The sequence below is a fragment of the Rhineura floridana genome, chromosome 5, assembly GCF_030035675.1.
Source record: "Rhineura floridana isolate rRhiFlo1 chromosome 5, rRhiFlo1.hap2, whole genome shotgun sequence".
Lineage (NCBI taxonomy): Eukaryota > Metazoa > Chordata > Lepidosauria > Squamata > Rhineuridae > Rhineura > Rhineura floridana.
Genome location: NC_084484.1, coordinates 153,250,699 through 153,270,705, shown reverse-complemented (window position 1 = coordinate 153,270,705; position 20,007 = coordinate 153,250,699). Strand labels below are relative to the sequence as shown.

Here is a 20,007-nt window from a genome sequence, read left to right as displayed (position 1 = left end):
TAAAAACCTGGTACTTCAAAAATGTTTAAAGGAAGACGTTTTTCAGCTAGCACTAAATGATACTGTGAAGCTCACTCTGAGAACAGAAAATCTGAAAGAGCGTATCAGTGTAAACCCTATTGTCAGAAATATGTCCTCTGATACTTATTCTAAGGAAGCATACAGAGAATTGCAGCCTAAATCCCTTTCAATCCAAATAGTATACTTGAAGTGGTTTAAACTGTTAGTTGCAGTGCAGCTCAGAAACTCTTTGCAACATTTGTCATTCTTTTGTACACACCCATCCTCAATCCATTGTGCTGAATGTAAATTCTATTGCTTTACTTTGATTGTTTTTAGCATTGTGCAACCCAGAGAAAACCATCTGAACTTCTATAAATCTGCTCAAATGTCTCCATGTAGTCTGGATCCAAGAAAGAAAAATATTCAAGTTCTTATGGAAAATGTAGTGTGATCATCACAAATATGCTCACCATTAGCAACCATGCATATTGTTATACATTGCCTCTGAACACACCGCCTGGCAGCACCTCTGGATTGGCCACAAAATATACATTCAGTTCACAACCAGTTGTATATTCTTGATAAAATTTAATATCTATGTTTACAAATCCAATAAATAAATAAACAAACATTTATTAGATTTGCATTTTATATTTTAGTTGTGTTCTTAAAATATCTTACTTGTTTTGTTTATATAATATATTGCATTTATAGAACTGCCCCATAACAAGAGTTCTCTAGTATACTCCTACAAAAACAGTATGGTCCAGCCAGAAAATAGTTCTATCTAGTGCATATTTAGTCAAAGGTGTTATATTGTGTTCAGTAGGGTTTACTCCCAGATAAGCATGCACAGGACTGCAGTGTGAGAGTTGCTTCAAACTTGTGAATTATGAACTCCAAACTATTCTACTCCCACAGTGCAATAAGGACTTTCAGACATGTGCACATACATTTTTGAAGATGCATGTCTGTTTTCTACCAGAAATGCCAGTACTGTAACAAACACAATTACAAAATAAACTGTGAAGTACCCTCCCAATGACAGCCAGTGTGGTGTAGTGGTTAGAGTGTTGGACTATGACCTAGGAGACCAGGGTTCAAATCCCCACACAGCCATGAAGTTCACTGGGTGACCTTGGACCAGTCACTGCCTCTCAGCTTCAGAGGAAGGCACAATGGTAATCCACCTCTGAATACCGCTTACCATGAAAACCCTATTCATAGGGTTGCCATAAGTCGAGATCAACTTGAAGGCAGTCCATTCCATTCACCCTCCCAATGATTTAAATGGGAATTTTTTGAGTGTATGCCAAACTCTCACACTGCAATCAAAGGAGTTTTGAAAGACTAATCTTTGGCTGAAGTTGTAACCGTAATATGCGCAGTGGCCCTTATTTATCTACCTGTGTGAGTTTCTGCAAAACCTGCTCCCTGCATTTCTGGCTGATTTCCACCTGGCCTGGAAGGGCGGGGCCCTGTCTCTCTCCAGCTACAAAAGCAGCAACTGCTGAAGGGGCCAGAGACCATCTACCTGTGTGAGTTTCTGCAAGACCTGCTCCCTGCATTTCTGGCTGATTTCCACCTGGCCTGGAAGGGCGGGGCCCTGTCTCTCTCCAGCTACAAAAGCAGCAACTGCTGAAGGGGCCAGAGACCGCGTGTGTGTATGTGTGCGTGAACCTGCTGCTCGGGATGTCTATAGACTACTGGGGTTTTGTTTTGTATTATATGTTATATTTTACTCTATGTTATATTTTAGTCTATGTATGCCGCCTAGAGTGGCCATTAATTCGGCCAGATAGGCGGCCTAGAAATAAAATTTTATTATTATTATTATTATTATTATTATTATTATTATTATTATTATTTATCTAATACATATTTTGCTCACCAATAATAATCTCAAATACATATAACACTAGAGACTTGAGTTTAATCCCTGCCTTTTTGGTCCCCGTCTTATGTTCCATTCATTCCTTGTTTCTATAAACTAGAATCAGTTTGGCTCTATGTTTTGCTATCGATTTCCGCAGCTTTTGTCAATCACAAACATATACAACGTCCTTGTGTATGACCTTCATCTAATCAATAACTGCTAAACGGCTTACAGGATAAAAAATCAGGTAGAAGGAATGCTCACCTGATATGAGATTATGAACAGTTTTCATAAGTGATAGTTAAATTGTTTACATTTACAGCACCTCTAATTCAGGCATAAAGCCTACATCCCATTTAAAATCTTTTGAGTTCTTTCTCACATTAACAGCCTCCATCAATGACGCATTTCAAAATACAGACACTTCCACACATGACATTAAGAAGCACCTTTGAGCTTTTCTTGCACTCTTAATGTCATTTTGAATTTTGTCCATGCCAGATACAAATCAGGGTGAGCCATTTTTTTCAATTCCTTGTACATCTTGGGACTAACTGAAGAAAAAGGATTGAATAAATAATAAATTTAAGAAGAAAAAATGATGTCACTTGTGAAAATGCCCTGGTTGTTCAAAATCCAACTCAATGTATTGCTAAATCTGGATTAAAACTGAGTTGTACTTTAGATCAAGGAGAAGCATATTTACTCAGAAGTAAGTCTCACTGTGTTCAATGGCACTGACTCCCAATTAAATGCTCATGGGGAGGACTGCAGTCTTTTTCCGTTTCTTGGATACAAGTTCCATTTCAACCAGTGAAACTTGCTTCAGTTCAATGCTCCTGCACCACTGAGTTGTATATCTGAGTACAGATAAATGACACCACTCTCTTAATCCTTTTAAACAAGCCCCACTGAAGTCAGTGTTCTGTGCTCCCAGCTTTAAATGTATTGAGGAAGGAGGAGCTGCCAGCACACTTCTAATCCGAACCGAAGTTTTGCAGCGATGAGGTCCGCAAGCCAGTTTCCCAGTCCTCCTCTTCATGATGGCGAACTACAACAGTGACGCATGTTAAGTACGGCTCGCTTTCTTCTAATGCGGCCTTCAGCGCACAGGTTAATCAAGAGCTAGTCCTTCAGGTCACCCACGCACAGTCCCTCCCTTTCAAGGCACTAGAATCGAATTAAGAAAACGCCGCTCTGGGAGCAAAGATACTAGCACATTCCGGTCCTATTGGCTCGGGGGAAGCGCTCGGCTGCCAGTACAAGGCAGGGGGCCACCAGCGCCACTGACCTGCCAGAAGGAGCCAGGCGCAATCCTAACATTTTCATAGAATTATAGAATAGTAGAGTTGGAAGGGGCCTATAAGACCATCAAGTCCAACCCCCTTTTAACTTAGAAGTAAGTCCCGTTACACTCCCGCGTGTATATAATTCTATCCCTAGCTCTTCTTTTTATAAACAGCCCCGTGCAAGTCCGGATCGCGCTGATCCTTAGTTTCCATGATCTCAGTCTTGTCAGGGTAGAAAATGGGGGTCTCTTTCAAAAGGTGGGATTCTGGACCCTCCAATCACACAGCCTTTGTTTTGTTTTGTTTACATGCCCATTTTCTACCAAGAACACACTCGGAGCGGCATATCCTAAAATAAACACATGTTAAATCCCCAGGCATTTTAGCCCCTCATCTTTAAAAGGTGGGTGAAAGAATACAAATTAGTTTCCCAGCCCCAGGGTATAGCTGGAATCATCAAAACAGAAGTCCTGGGTTGCTCCTGCTATGTCCAAATTAGGAGGGAGACAACAGGGGAGTAGATGTGCACCGGTGGAATAGTGGGGGGGGGAGCACTGATCTCTTTAAGAATGGAGGCCCTTTTAAAAATCCGCGTGGGCCAAGTAGCTGGTTGCAGAGGGGTTTGGGATCACCGCTGGTTAGCTAGGCTCCATTCCAGCGAAGAGCGTGGAGTGCGCATCCCAACCATTTGGCTGGGGAAAGCCCATAGGAACCTTCACGTACAAGCCCAGCAAGCTACAGCTTAGGGCCCCACATTACGAGGGCCCTGCAGTTAGAAAGAAAGAAAGAAAAAACGTTTACAACATTGCCACCGGCAATTGTTTAATTGTGTTATGTGTTTGACAAACTCCTAAATAAGGAATGTGCACACATATAACTTGCCTTTTTAAGGCCCATATTACACGACTATCAAATTATTTTAATTGTGCAGCCCATATTTTGCATTTAATTTTTTTATTATTTGTTGAAGAGCGAAGGGCCTCACTCATGCGGCTTAGGGCCACAACAAGTTTAAATCCGGCCCTGCTTCCCAATGTCAAAAGACGGGAGGATCCAAAAGGTTTCCAGAGTTAAGTAGCCCCCCCTCCCCAGCCAACGTTGGGAGAGATGACCTGCTCCATTTGATAAGTGGCTGGCGGCCGGAAAAGCGCAGGAGCCTGCCGCCAAAGCAAAATCCAAAAAGCTGGGTCTCGGGGGAAGCCCTCATTCAGATGCAGGAGGATGTCTTTCCAACGGACCATTCTCCTTTCTGAGATCGGAATGCCCCGTTCCTTAAAAGGAGCGCGCTTTCGAGGGCTCTCTCCCAAGCAGTGTTTGGCCAGCCGAAGCGAGCGCAAGGTGTTGCAAGGCAGTGGCGCCGGCGCTCAGTGCCAGACTTTGGGGACGAGGAGACGGGACGCGACGGGACTGGGACAGGTTAGCTGGATCCCGGCGGATCCCGAGTGCAGCTTTCCCGTGCGTGCTGTCCTGAGTCCGAATCCTCTCGGCTCTCCGTCCGCCGGATCCAGAAAGAGCGCGAGGGGATGCAGCGGCGCCTGTGCGCCCAGGACACAGAAGGGACTTGCCAGTCCGACGGGGCCACCAGCGGCACTTACCCGCCAGAAGGAGCCAGGAACCCAGCAGCCCGCCCAGCACGGCTCCAGGGAGCTTCCAACCAAACATGCCGTCTCCAGAACTAGCTGCTCCGGCGTGAGTACCGTCGTCCTCCTCGCCCGTAGAACCAAAGGTCCGGCTAGTCCCGGCGCCGCGGAATGGCAGTAGCCCTCCCCTCTCTCCCTGCCTAGTCCGCAGGCAGCACCGGATCGAAAGCAAGAGGCAGAATCCAAAGGGCACTCGGCTTCCCGGGCTCGGCCCCTTTATAACCTCCCCAGCCCACTTCCTCCGTTCCAATCACGCCTCCATACCCCCACGTCATTTGGCCTCCCCCCTCCCCCCCATTGACAGCGATACCTTCTGCCGACCCCGCTTCGTGCGTGGGGTGAGGCAAGCAGAAAGGCTCGCGGGCAGCTTTCTGGACGGGAATGAGGAGCGCGGCGTTTCGTCTCTGACCCTGAACGGATCCCATGAAAGGAGGGGCAGAGATAACCTTAAGCACCCCAATTGTACTCGCTTTGCCAAAGTCATCCCGTAGGTGTTAACCAAACGTAAATCCTAACACCGTTAATGAGATTTCCTTCCGAGCCCGGTGCCTCTCTTGAGCTAACCTGTTTGCAGACCGGGAGATAACTTCCGTGTTATAGAATCGGCTTTAAAGACGGTCCTTTTGCACATTCAAGATCATAAACTTGGAAGGACTCTTCCCTTGCTTCCCACGAAACTGGAAGTGTCCAAGTTTTGTGAGTAGGAATAATTACAGGGTAAGGCAGCAGGGCACAACGCGATGGAAGTCGGGATGCTTAGATTCAACAAGGTAAAAGAGGCCGTTTAAATTGGTTTGGGGAACTGGTTTAAAACATAAGAAAAGCCCTGTTGGATCAGACTAAGGTCCATCTAGACCAGCGCTCATCACAATTGCCACTGCGATGTCTCCGGGAAGCGCACAAGAAGGTCTGGAGGGAGACAGCCCCTCCCCAACAAACATTATGTATTGCTTTTGAACATGGAGGTTCTATGTGACTATCGTGATAGATCTTTGATAGTTCTACGGGACTGGAAAGGAGAAAACACGCAAACCCCATAAGACTGCAATGCAGGCACATGTTCAGGGAGCCAGGATTGGCTGCATCTCTCGGGCTGGGAGTCCAGAGTCTGTGAGTTCAAATCCCCGCTCGTGTCTCCTGGGTGTCAAGGGCCATCTAAAGATCACCCCCACAGTGAGTGGCTCAGGGGTTACGTGCCCTGTCACCTGTGCAGCCGTGGGCAAGCTGCATAGTCCCAAGGAGCCCAGTTGCCCCCCAGCTGGCAGTTGCGGACAAGGAAGGGGCTGGCTTGTGCAGCTGTGGCAAGCTGAGCAGGCCCTAGCCAGTTGGGGAGGACTAGCCTCAGAGGGAGGCAATGGTAACCCCCCCTTTGAATACTGCTTACCATGAAAACCCTATTCATAGGGTAGCTATAAGTCGGGATCGACTTAAAGGCAGTCAATTTCCATTTTCCAAACGTGAGAAACCTACAAAGAAAGGAAACTGGAAGATATCCGTCCTATCTTATCAAACTGCAGAAGAGGCTAACAATCTTCTGTAACCACGGATTGCACAATCTACAGGCCAGCTGAATACGAGACCATCACTTCTATTTATCTCAAAAGTCCGAGGTTCCTCAATCCCCAAAGTGAGGAGACTACTCAGCGTTTGAGGAAACTTCCCCTCCCAGGATGTTGTTCCAGACCAGAGATCAATATCGCTCTTCGGCTTGGACATGGGCTGGTCGCTTCTGAGACCAGGACTATCCAGGCAGCATCAGCGACAAGATCATCACGATTCTCTCTTACTCTGTAGGCGGAGTCCCTGGTCCCCCGCTGCTACTAGTCGCTGCTGTCCCCACGCTTCCGCAGCCTTCGGGCTAGAGGACTCACTCATTCACGAAACCCGCCGGTTGGGCGCTGCAACTGACAGATCAGAAGCTGTCCAGCGAGCAACTAACACGACTAACAATGATGCTTAGATTGAACCAGCTAAATGTTTTGATCACCGACGATGAACAGTTTGCGTCACGGACGCTGTATCTGTCCTGTCTCTGCTGTAATTAGCAATCATCAAGAAGTCGGTCATTTCTAAACTTTAATTGCAAAGTACATTGGGTGACATCAAAATACTCTTTCCTGCACACAGCCCTCTTTAGCCTCTTCGTTATTACACTGCAACGCGGGAAGCTACAGAATAAATGCAAAAATGATGAGAGCAGAGCATTTTTTAAAGGAATTGTTACTGGGTGTCCATTTTAGCATGCAGCCCTGACATTTGGACTGAGGTGAAAGTGGTTCAAACAACAAAAAAACAAGGAAGTTATTAGCTTAGCAAAATTCTTACTAGCTTACCCACCCACCAGTAAATACATGGATTAAAACCAAATTAAAATGAAAAAAATGTTGCTTATGAGCCACACCCTGCTGTTCTTAAAACAGAATTCTTTTTTAAAAATGCAGAGAACCAGACATCACAGTGTACAGGGAGAGAGATTTTGTTAAGAAGTTTTACCAGAAAGACAGGGGGGTTGTAATAACCCTAAGAATTATTGTGTTATGTGCCCCTGTGTTTTACTGTTTCTATTCAATTTCATGAATATTTCATCTCTCTAGACGACGTTTCAGTGACTTCCAATCTGAATTTGTGCTCTTGGTTCACTGATTAAATTTTAAGTGTCCATTTGTGTCCACCCTTGGAATCCCATAACACAAGTGCCAGAGGGTGAAGGAGTATTCACCCAGTGCTCATTTTTAAATTTGGCCCTGAAGGAATGGGACCACATAACAGAATTCCCAGAATTCCCATCACTGTATAGCCAATACACAACCTGACAGGCTTTGTAACAGCACCAACGGACAACATATGCTCAACTATGCACTCTATGTGGGGCTTCCCTGGAAGCTGCAGCTGGTGAAGAATGCAGCAGATAGATTACTACTACTACTACACTACTACTACTACTACTACTACTATATTAGATTTATATCCCACCCTTCCTCCCAGTAGGAGCCCAGGGCGGCAAATAGAAGCACTAAAAACACTCTACAACATCATAGAAACAAACTTTAAAACATATTAAAACAAAACACCTTTAAAAACATTTTTTTAAAAAAATACTTTAAAAACATATTAAAAAGCAATTCCAGCACAGATGCAGACTGGGATCAGGTCTCTACTTAAAAGGCTTGTTGAAAGAGGAAGGCCTTCAGTAGATACCAGTAAGATAACAGAGATGGCGTCTGTCTAATATTTAAGGGAAGGAATTCCAAAGGGTAGGTGCCACAACACTAAAGGTCCATTTCTATGTTGTGCGGAACAGACCTCCTGATCAGATGGTATCTACAGGAAGCCCTCACCTGCAGAGTGCAGTTGTCAACTGGGTATATAAGGGGTAAGAAGTTCTTTCAGGTATCCTGGTCCCAAGCTGTATAGGGCTTTGTACAACATAACCAGAACCTTGAACTTACCCAAGTAGCTAGTAGATAGCCAATGCAATTCATTCAGCAGCAGGGTGACATGCTGGTGATATCCTGCTCTAGTGAGCAGTCTCGCTGCCACATTTTGCTGTCTGGTGTGGATGTGGCCAGGGGCAGCACTGGTTTAAATTTGAGTGGGAGACTACACGTGTCTGCTATAGAATAAAAAGGTGGGGGAAATCCAGGGGGGGCGGGAAGATACTGTTAACAATATTTTCCTTTTGGAAAGGAAAGGAGCTTTCTCTCTGCCCAGTGCCCACCCCCAGTCTCCTCCCCTCCCTACCTTTACTCCATCCCCCTCTTCCCTCCCCCTCTCCCTCCCTCTCCCTCCCCCTCCCTCAGGTCAGTTTTACCTATCCTACACATGATTGCACTGGAGTAAATCCCACTGAACTCAATAAGCATGCATATGATCAGACCTGTCCTCCTGCCTTCCCACTCTCTCCTGGAAACATACAAAAATGTAATTCTACATCTTTGTAGATGCAGTCCTGATTGCAGGCATTCCCACCACTCACCACATGCTCAGAGGCACGTTACCAAATTCTTCCAAGCTACACAGGAAGTAGATTGGACTGTGAAAGACCAACCCAAATTGTGTTTGCATTTTACAAATTTGTAGGGCAGTACAATATCTCAGAGAGGAGGTCAGGTCTCCTCCTCCTCTGGCACATTCACTACAGCTGCCCAATTTCCCTGCTTTTTAAAGTTTGCTAGAAATATCTGTGGGCTATTGGTACATTCTTAAACTGCAAGGTTTTTTGCCTGTTAGTGAATTTGCTCATGATCATACTGAATTAAAGATTCTGTAGTCTGGGGCGGCATATATGGTCAATTGTTCTAGTGAATTTTGGATTCCTAAATGTCTCTTGTTGCAAGAATACAGTAATGTGGCATAAAAAGATTGACATTTTCAGAATTGCAGATATAATGAAAATACACAAATCTCTGCTCTGAAGTACACTTGTCCCCAACACAGGCCCCTCTAAAAATTTTCTCCCCCCTTTCACAAAAATAATTCATTAAAACTATTACAAGGAAAAAAACCCCTTTTTTGTGCCCCTCCCTGAACTTTTAGGCTGGCTATGGGCTTGCCTCAGCAATTATACATAAATAACAATACATGAGCAGGATGTTTTTATGCAGATTTCTTAACATATATTAATACTGGTGAATGTATTTCCACACAGCACACCTGGTAGGTAAGCAAACGTCATTACCCTAATTTACACAGAAGGAAATGAAAGCACACGGAAATTAAGCAATTGGTCTAACATCACAGGAAGCTATTGTGGAGCCAAGAACGCAGCCCAGATCTCTTGAGTCCCACAAAACCATCTTGTACGTGAACCAGGATGATTTTTAAAAAGATGATTCAGCTTTCCAGTTTTAAAAAGTTTGGTTGGAATGCTTCCTGAAGATGTTGCGGAAAACTCATATTAAAATGTAAAAAAACAAAAATCTTTTCATCATTGCAGGATTGGTTAATGGTCCACCTAGTTTCATATCCTGTCCTTGATAGTGGCCAATAACAAATCTCAGAGGAAGAGAACAAGAAGCCATAGAGTCATTATGCAGCAATTCATCCTTATTGATGTTAACATTATCTAAAGATTTTATTCTTTATTTTCAAAATTCCCATACATTATGGAACAGCTGGGAAAATACCTATATACTATTGTCCTCCTCCCATTTCTAGAAGTCTTCATTTTCATTCATTTCAATCACATAAGCAATGTCAAATTTATTTCCTTGTTTTAATTATCAGAGATAAGGCCCTGTCTCCCAAAAGAAAGTAAAGATAGGGGCATAAATGGGAAGGAACAGTAGAGGATAAGCACTAGTCAGATCTTCAGATGAATTGCCCAAAGCAACAACCCTACCTCACCAACTTCCTTGCAAGATTCATGACTTCCTAAAAGGTAACTGCAGCTCTCTCACAGTTCACTGCAGAGGATCCAAGCTTACTGAAGTCCATTTAGGTGAAGTATCATCCACTACAAGAGCCAGGTCAATGCTCCAGGCTGGCTCTGAAATAAATAATACCCTGGACAAGGAGCGCCTTCAGCGTCACCACCCTCAATCAGTTTTGCAGGGCCACCCAGAGGGTTTATGGGGTCCAGTGCAGGTGTGATGCTGGGGGCCCTGCTGCTGCCCCCTAGAAAGACCCATACATGTGTGTACAAAGTTGGGGGCCACATGTGATAATTATTGCATAAATGGACTACATGTGAGAATTCTCACCTGCAACTCCTCCTTGCCATGGGATCAAGCAGAATAATGTGCTTCATTTTTTCTTGCATAGGGATAAGGGAATAAGGATTAAGTTGTGTTTCTCCTGAGTACTTTTTCCACATTCCAAATCTCTCTTGGCAAAACTTCTTTCTGCTTCCTGAGACTCAGTCTCACAGATGTTCTTGTTCTGGCCTGCTGCTGGTCTACTCCACTACTTTACTCAGAAAGAATTCCTCCTTTAAGGCCTAGCCTCACATCACTCCTACGTCTTTTCCTGTTGTAACTGCCACAGAAAATTACTCTCCAGTGGCACCTTGCCTGGAAATCCTAGGTGGTGTTCACTCACTTACTACTTGAACTGGTGGGCCTGGATTTCTTTCTGTGACAAGACCATGCTGCCTACTCTGTCACAGAATCCCTCCTTAAAGCCCTCCCTGTTCCTTCTCTCCTTACAACAAACTCTGCAACCAGGACTACTTGGCCTGGGCCAACCACAAACCTGACCTGACCAATCTTATCTCTGTTGCTGCCTAGACCCAAAGAAAGATTTTACCCTACCATTATTGGTTTAGACTCCCTTATAGTTGGGCTCCAGGCCTGGCTAATAAGCAGATCCCTCCCTTCTAGCCTCCAAAGGCTACATTGTACAGCCATCTTAATCCTCAAATTAGCGTATATTCTGTTTCATACACAACTATGTAAAATATTTACTTCATCATGGCCAATTACATGTTGAGATTCAGTGTCATCTTACACTCCAATATACCACTTCTTCTTTTAATGAAAACTTTAAACAAAATACTATGAATTCCAGTGAGCAATGTGGCAGGGTCAGGGCAGAGATCAATGGTACACAGGCACTGAGGCAGGGGCCCCTTGCTTTGTGGGGGCCTGGGGCAAATGGCCCCAGTTCCCCCCCAATCAGCCCTGCAGCTTTGCTGTGTTACCTAGCTATGTGGCTTGTGCAGGATTACAAAACATAGCAGTGTAACAGATCCTGCTACTCCCAGACTTTTCCCCAGCAACACCTATAGAAAAGAGCTCAGACTGAGCTAACTCTTATATTGTTGTAAATTGCCCAGAGAGCTTCGGCTATGGGGCAGTATATAAATGCAATAATAATAATAATAATAATAATAATAATAATAATAATAATATATTCTGCTTTGCTTTCAGTGCACTCCTGCTCCAATTCTAGGATCCCAAGGAAGTCTTTGTCATGTGGTGTGGGCAGGTTTCAAAGGATGACTCTTATCTCATGGAGTTATAGGCCTATATTTTTATTATGTTAAACACACAAACAAAATGGCTCCTGCTGCAAGCTCTCCTCCCTGAGCTCCAATACTCCCTCCTCAGCTATCACAGGTTTTACTTTTACTTTTTTTTATAGTTCTTATCTTTTGGTAAGCATTCTTTATTTTAGAATATCTTACAGCTTATGGCTTTATTTGTTATATTTTTTAAATGCTTATAGTGTTTATAGTACTTGAAGTGCTAAGTGCTTGGTACATTACTTCAAAGTGAAGCTGTATTCCACTGATTTTTACCTAGCGCAAATGACATTAAAGTGGAAATTGAAAAAGAAACATACTCTAAAGCTAATTGACTAAAGATCATTTTTGTAGCTAGTACCGAAATAACCTGTAAAACCTTGAGAAAAAGGTGACAGACACTTGCTTTTTGCCACTCCAGCTCACTGCAGACAGTACATAAAAAATCACAGACACTGAGCTCAGTTTGGTGACCTCCTCAGCTTGGCATTCTGGGCAAGTGCTCAGTCTGCCCATCCCTAAGACCAGCAAATAGAACAAGCTCATATTCAGAAACTGCAAAAGTGAGGAGAGGCATGGAACTAGTTACAGTTTTGCCCACCTCTTAATGACAGGTAGCATTAACTAGGAGTGGCAGAACAGTTTCCCTCAGGCAAACATACACCAGCTGTATCACAAAGGTAGGCTTGTTATCTGCACCTATTAGTGTAGGACAGTCACATACTGAGGACCACACTGGCCATTATTTTGTACATGCTTTCAAAAATGTTTAAACTGGCCAGTTCTACTTCAAATAAAAAGCAGCTGTGGACCCCCTGATATAAAATATACTCCTGATTAGGGGCCCACACCAGTTTCCTGCTGAAAATAGTTCCTTCCCTGCTGTTTGCAGCTAAGGGCACCTTCAGGGACAAATAGCAGGGGTGGAGGGCAGGATATGCTCGGCAGCATACTGGTATGGGGCCTCATGGATCTTAGTTGTCAGGGCATTCTATTACAGAAAAACACCTGGTAGCCAGCCAGTGCAATACACAGGTTTAGGTAATCTGGAGTAGTGGCTCAGATGATGACCAGAATATACAAGGAGAAGCATATGGACATTGGTAGTTCTTAAGGTACCAAGACCTCGAGCCATTTCAGATTTTAAATGTTAGCGCCAGCATCTTGAGCTGAGCTCGCGCAGATGAAACAAAATTGATGTAAAATATAGTGCAGAGCAACCTGTACAGATCAAATAAAATAAGCACAGTATGGTTAAAACACAACATTTAAAAATGCATATGCAAATGTTAGAATGGTAAAATGCAAATAGTGCAACATTTTGCACCAGATGAAATTTATGAATGCTTTTCAAGGACAGCCCCACATAAAGCATCTTCCAGCAGTATAACTTGGGGGTAACTAGGGGATGAATGACCATGGCAAGTTCCAAGGGAAGGAGGAAGGGTGGAATATAAATGTAATAAATAAATAAATAAATAAATAATAGTTGGTGAATCAGCTGAAGCTGGAAAAAGGGCCCTCGCACTTCACTTCCACATCAAACAGCAATGCTAGTTCAACAAGCAAAACCAACAGGGCTAACACTTTCAGTCTACTCATTCTGTGCAAGTCATCCACTAAGGCAACCAAGGCAGTTTCAGCATCAGACTGAAAGCCAGACTGTTTCATCCTAAAAACATATGAAGAGCCTGCTGGATCAGGCTAGTGGCTCCTCTAGTCCAGAATCCTGTTCTCACAATGGCCAACCAGTTACCCATGGAAAGTCCGCAAGCAGGACCTGAGCACAAGTCCTCTGGTTTCCAGTAACTCTCCCGTCCTCTGGTTTTCAGTAAGTGGTACTCGGAAGCATGCCACCATTCAATTTCATTGGATGCCCACAAGTTCTAGTGTTATGAGAGAGGGAGATAAACTTTTCTCTATCCACTTTCTTTATGCCATGCATAATTTTATAAACTTCTGTTATATAACTTCTCTTACTTACCTTTTGTCTAAACAAAAAAGCTCCAAATATTGCAACTTTGCCTCAAAGGGAAGCCACTTGATCGCCCTGATCTTTTGGTTGCCGTTTTCTGAACTTTTTTCAACTCTACAATACCCTTTTTGAGGTAAGGCGACCACAACTATACAAAGGATATCAAATGCGGCCATACCATAGATTTGTATAATGGCATCATGATATCAGCAGTTTTATTTTCAATACCTTTCCTAATGAACCCTAGCATGGAATTTGCCTTTTCCACAGCTGCTGCACACTGGGCCCACAACCTCCAGAGTTTTGTCACCACTACCTCACTCCTGTCAATCACATGGCATCATTATGGCATCACATGATTGGCAGGTGGGCAGGGCTTCCACCCATCAAAACCCTCTTGCACTTCCCTTAGGTTTCTGCAGTTAGGGACTTATGCGGGGGTGAGACTTGCAAAAGCCTTTGCTAAGTTCCCCCATGCTTTCATTTTAATTCTCTGCCATTGGGGACAAAGGGAGAGGTGGAGATCACAGAGAATTAAAAGGGAAATGCAGGGAGACTTGGAAAATGCTTTTGCAAGACTCCATCCTCCCTCTTTAACTTTCTGATTGCAGACACTTTAAGGCAGCCCCCGTGCGCCTGTTTGGGCAACAGGACCGCAGGAGCTGTCTTAAAGCTTTTACTAAAGTCTCTTTGAAGTAGCGTACATATGCACACATTGCTTCAATGTGCACTTTTTCACAAAGCTTTAATCGCTGCTCATCTGGTGAGCAGGGATTATATCCTGCTGCCATTGCTGTGTAATCTTGTTCCCTACTGGGAACAGGATTGTGCAGTCAAGGCAGCATTACACCCTGTCCTCTCGCCCATCAGCTGATGTCACTAGTTATGTCAGCTGGTGGGCAGGTGGGTGTGATTTGGGGGAAATGGCCTCATGGGCTAAAGTGGACTCCTTGAAGGGGCCATGATTGTTTGGTTTAAAAATGAAATAGGAACTGTATGTAGTCCTATTTCTTAGCAGAAATATTTAGTAACAACAGCGGATTTTGAGAATCAACCAGCCCACCTTTCCCTCAGACACAAATAACAACAGACACAGTCTTAGGTAAGAAGAGTTAAAGAATATTTACTCATGACCTTTCATATGTTCAAGAAACATAGGCTCTAGCTTAGATGAAAAGTAGGAGTCTTAGTCCATTTAGTGTTTGGTGATGATGCTCTCAGGAAGAGCATCTGCCATACTGCCTCTGCTAGAGGTTAAGCTCAATAATGGTGGATATGCAAGAATCTACAATATCCCCAAACAAAGGAGGAGGAGGAAGGTAAATAACTCCACCCTTTAAGGAAGTTACATCATGGTAAACAGGTACATAGAGATATTCCCCAAATATTAGTTAGAGGGAACATCTCCCTATCAAAGGGGCAGCATGCAAGCTTGCTTAAACCCAACAATGAGTGGCCTGGAGGCTAGAGGTTTCCCATCCCTATCTATTTTTATCTGAGGGTCATGCTATAATAATTCTTTTACCACAGCTTCACTAGGCAGCCTTGAGCAGATGCAATGACTGTTATCACCACATAATAGACTTGATAATGAGCTCTAAGCTGTGTTTGGTCAGGCTCACTGTGAGCTTCCTCCACTATCACTCTAGTTGCCTTCCCACTTGCTTCACTGCTCCCAGTTTCCTAGTAAACTTTATGAGCTCTGAGAGAGAAGAGGAGTGATTGTCATCACAGATTGATAACACCTATACAGCATGGGACCAGGATACCTGAAAGATCATCTTACCCCTTATATACCCAGTCAATCACTGCGCTCGGCAGGTGAGAGCCTCCTGCAGATACTATCTTATCACAAAGTCTGTTCCACACAACACAGGAAGTGGACCTTTAGTGTAGTGGCACCTACCCTTTGGAATTCCCTCCCCTTGAACATGCGACAGGCGCCATCTCTGTTATCTTTTGGGCACCTACTCAGGATCTTCTTCTTTCAACAAATGTGCATCAGTGTTGGAATTGCTTTTTAAGACATTTTAAAAGTTTTTTTAAAGATGTTTTTAAAGATGTTTTGTTTTAATATATTTTAAAGTCTGTTTTTTCAGATGTTTTAGAGTGTTTTAAGTGTTTTTGTTTGCCACCCTGGGCTTCTATGGAAGGAAGGGTGGGATATAAATTTAAACAAACAAACAACAATAACAACAATAATAATAATGGATTGGCCAGGGCATCAGCAGAATCACCAACCACACTAGCCATCAGGAACAGAGCTCAGTGTAGATAATAGTGAGCTAGATGGACCAATGGTCTGACTTGGTATAATGGCAGCTTCCTACGTGAGGAATCCATCTGGATGGACTAGTCTTCAAAGGTGGACCATCATAATCAGCCCCTCCTTCTGCAGAGTTTGTAAGTAGTCAAAAGTTTAAACTTAACCAGGCAAAAGTCTGTGACAATGGAAGTACTTCTACCCCCTCCATTGCTAAATCATTTTCTCTCTGTCTGAAAAAAACCACCAGGTCAGCATATGCCATGCAACATGAGTGAGTCCAACTACAAACTGTGACAGGCCCATGGCTGTCATAAAATCCTGAACTGAATCCAAGGCAGTCTACATGTGGATGCCAGTCAACCGAGACATTAACACTTGAGGAATCCACCCTTGAGACCACTTCTATCACCTCAGGTATAGATATTGTTGAAAAAATAGAATCCCTATCTAGTCCCAGACTCCCAACATCAGATACAGGCATTCAAAACCAATAGACTGTTTGGCAGGGCACTTGGAAAGGGTGATGGTATTACAACAGGCAATGACATCCTTGCTGCTGACTGGGTCTATGCTGTTGCATCACTGAATAACATGGTGGGCATAATAATAGATAGATACCACTATGCTCATCCTCCCAGGTCTCAGTGATCCATGCCAGGTCACCATGTTATTCTAAGACTTAAGTCCTGAATAATAGCTGATTGTCCTTTCACTGACCACGCATGAAAGAGCAAGGTGTTGAGATTCAATGGGAGATGGGTATGGCAAGCCCAAGAATGCTGAATGGGTGGAAGGCCGTTTGAAGTAACAGGCACCAACTGTTTATAACTGTGGTTGATTGAAAACAGAAGTGAAAGCTTCTAATCACCTTCCCATGCACTGGAGGAGGAGAGGGGAGGAGGCACACAGGAGCCTCATATATACCAATATCTTGGGTTCTATGGGGCTACTCCATAAATGAATAACACAAATACAACTGCAATTTTGTAAGATTTTTGAAAGTTTAAATCAGGCAGCAGAAACGGCAAAAACAATATAAGATATCCCAAGATAATATAACAAATGTCTTCAGAATATAATAATTCCCAAAGTTCCGTGCATCCAGCAAGGCACCAGTGCAGACGTTGCTTGCAGAAAAGTCCAGAACAGGAAGAACACAAAACCTTACAGCCCCAATTCAAGGTGACAAGGGCCCGATTCTTGCTTCCTGGCAAATAATAGCCTCTTTCCTCTCCAGCTCTATCTGACCTAAAACTCATTAGTATAGCCCCTTCCTTAAGGTTTCCTCACCCACTGGGCCAAAACAATAATCCACAGGGGTTACACATATATCAAATGCTAACCATAGTTTACATCCAAACCAAGCCATTGTGTGTCTGCCCTTTGACAACAAGTGGAAGTAAACTCATTTGCAATGGTGAATGCAATGGTGGGGCTGCCCTTGAGGTTGGTCCGGAACCTGCAGCTGGTGCAAAATGTGGTGGCGAGACTGCTCACTGGGGCAGGGTATCACCAGCACGTCACCCCGCTGCTGAAAGAATTGCACTGGCTGCCCATTTATACTGGGCCAAGTTCAAGGTTCTAGTTTTGGTGTACAAAGCCCTATACAGCTTGGGACCAGGATACCTGAAATACCGTCTTATCCCTTATATACCCAGTTGATCAATGCTCTCTGCAGGTGAGGGCTTCCTGCAAATACCATCTGATCAGGAGGTCCATTTTGCACAACGTAGGAAACACACCTTTAGTGCAGCAGCACCTACACTGTGGAACTCCGTACCCTTAAATATTAGACAGGAACCATCTCTGTTATCTTTTCAGCGCCTATTGAAGGCCTTCCTCTTAAGCTGAGACCTTATCCCAGTCTGCTTCTGAGTTGCAACTGGTTTTTTATATTTTTTTAAACCTTTTTTAAAAAAGCAATATGTTTTTTAACCTTTTTTTTAAGATGTCTTCAAAGCTTTTTAAAAAAATGTTTTTGAAGTTGTATTGTTTTAATGTATTTTAAAGTCTGTTTTTATGATGTTTTAAAGTGTTTTTAGTGCTTTTGTTTGCTGCCCTGGGCTCCTCCTGGGAGGAAGGGCAGGATATAAATCAAATAATAAACAAACAAACAAACAAACAAATAAATAAATAAATAAAATAATTTCCGGTGAATTAGGAACTTCCAGTATATGAGGTTCATAAACCACTTAGTAGGAGAAATGATATTCAGCACTCAAGACTTAGAAGTAGTAATATTTGTATTTGGCTTTTTGTAGCTGTAATAAATGTTTTTGTTTGTTTTTAGTTGTATGCTGCTCCATTTAAAACTACCAAAAAATCTGGAAATAAGTCCATGTAGTCATGTTAAAAAAAGAAAGACTTGGAAAAAATCTTCATTTTTTTCACCCAACTACTGAATGTTCATAAAGAGAGGGGGGGGAGGCAGAACTATTGGAAAAAGAAATCCTATCAGCAGTTCTGGCTTATTAGAGAAGTCTCTGGGTTTTGAATACTTGTTTTGAGACTGCTTTTGGGAAAGATATTCACAAAAATCATTACAATAATTTTATACTGAAAAATAAAATGGCTATTTTAAACTTGCTGTTCCTTTCCCAACATTTCACTTCCTTTGAAAACATAAAGCAGAATGTTATGACGACAGGAAAAGTTTAACTTCTACTTGTGCATTGGGTTAAGAGTGGGAAGTGGAACTGTACCTTAATAAAGCAATCATGTTATTTCCACCAACTGAGTCAGAAGGTCCCTTGTGCTGTCTAAGCCCAGGAAAGCAAGATCCAGCAAATCACTCTCCAAGACATGAAGGAGGGGTGTCTACTGACTTGTTCAGTTTTTGTCTGGTCTTTTTCCAAGTCTACATGACCTTCTATGGAGGAACAAAAATATATTAAATGGAATTAAATGGCAATGATATCATTTTATTTATTTATTTATTTTATTATTTGATTTATATCCCGCCCTTCCTCCCAGGAGGAGTCCATTTAGGAAGAGAATAGTGGGGAAAACGTTTTCCCCATGGTGGCCATGTATTTTGCATTACAGAGGACATTCCTCCAATTGAATAGTTTTCAGAGGATAGTTCTCTTTTTTTAATTATCATCATCAGTTATTACCTGCGCTTCACCTAAAGGTCTCAAGGCAGTCCATACCAATTCCAAAACATGACATTAAAAACAATTTAAAAACAACCTAAAATCCCAAAATAGGATGGAACCCCAAAATACACATCTCAGATATCATAGGCCAGGGTAAAGAGGTGCGTCTTCTGCATTCACTAAAACTGTACAGCGAAGTTGCCAGATGCACCTTGGGCGGGAGGGAGTTCCACAACTTAGGGGCCGCAACAGACAATGTCCTCTTCCAGGCCACCACCCTCTGAATTTCTGAGGGTAGTGAAAATGCCAAAAGGACCCCCTCTGCTGATTTCCACACCCGAGAGTAGGGAGAGAGAGCAGGGAAGAATATCCGCTAAATCAGACTTAGTACCGGATTTTGACTGAATCCAGCAGTCCACTATCTTTTCAGACTGGCATTGATTTCTGGCGGTGGGCCACAGCTGTAATCATCGTGGCTTTTTCCCCTGATTTCCCCTCCCCCCAATTTTACGTAATTATCTTCATAATTACAATCGCTATTATTCATTAACTTCCATAGATTTACATAAGCATTTATGTTACAAATAACTAATTTTTTTGCCACCAAAAAACCCCAAAACAGTGTGTCGAATTGGCAAGTGCAAAAGCAAGCGGGAACAAAAAAAGGTGGATCGGGACCGAATGATGGACTATCAGAATACAAGTGGATTGGAACTAGACAGCAAACCCCATCCCTACCCGAGAAGGTCTGTAGTGAAGGAGGCGATCTTTCAGATATTTGGGACCTAAGTCCTTTAGGGCTTTAACACTAACATGAGTACCTTGAATTGGGCCTGGAAACAGACTGGTAACCAATGCAGCTATTTTAAAACAGGAGTTATATGAGATCTAAAGGG

At 43.2% G+C, this 20,007-nt stretch overlaps 1 protein-coding gene across 3 annotated transcripts in view; it reads right to left on the bottom strand.

Moving 5' to 3' along the window:
- FLT1 (fms related receptor tyrosine kinase 1) overlaps positions 1–5,044 on the bottom strand; it is a 184,498-nt gene extending 179,454 nt beyond the window's left edge. For all 3 annotated transcript variants that reach the window (XM_061628494.1, XM_061628495.1, XM_061628496.1), the window contains exon 1: positions 4,764–5,044. In XM_061628494.1, coding sequence (XP_061484478.1) covers positions 4,764–4,830 — 67 coding nt within the window. In that variant the 5' untranslated portion in view covers positions 4,831–5,044. The remainder of the gene's footprint in view (positions 1–4,763) is intronic.
- Between the last annotated feature and the right edge of the window lie 14,963 nt (positions 5,045–20,007).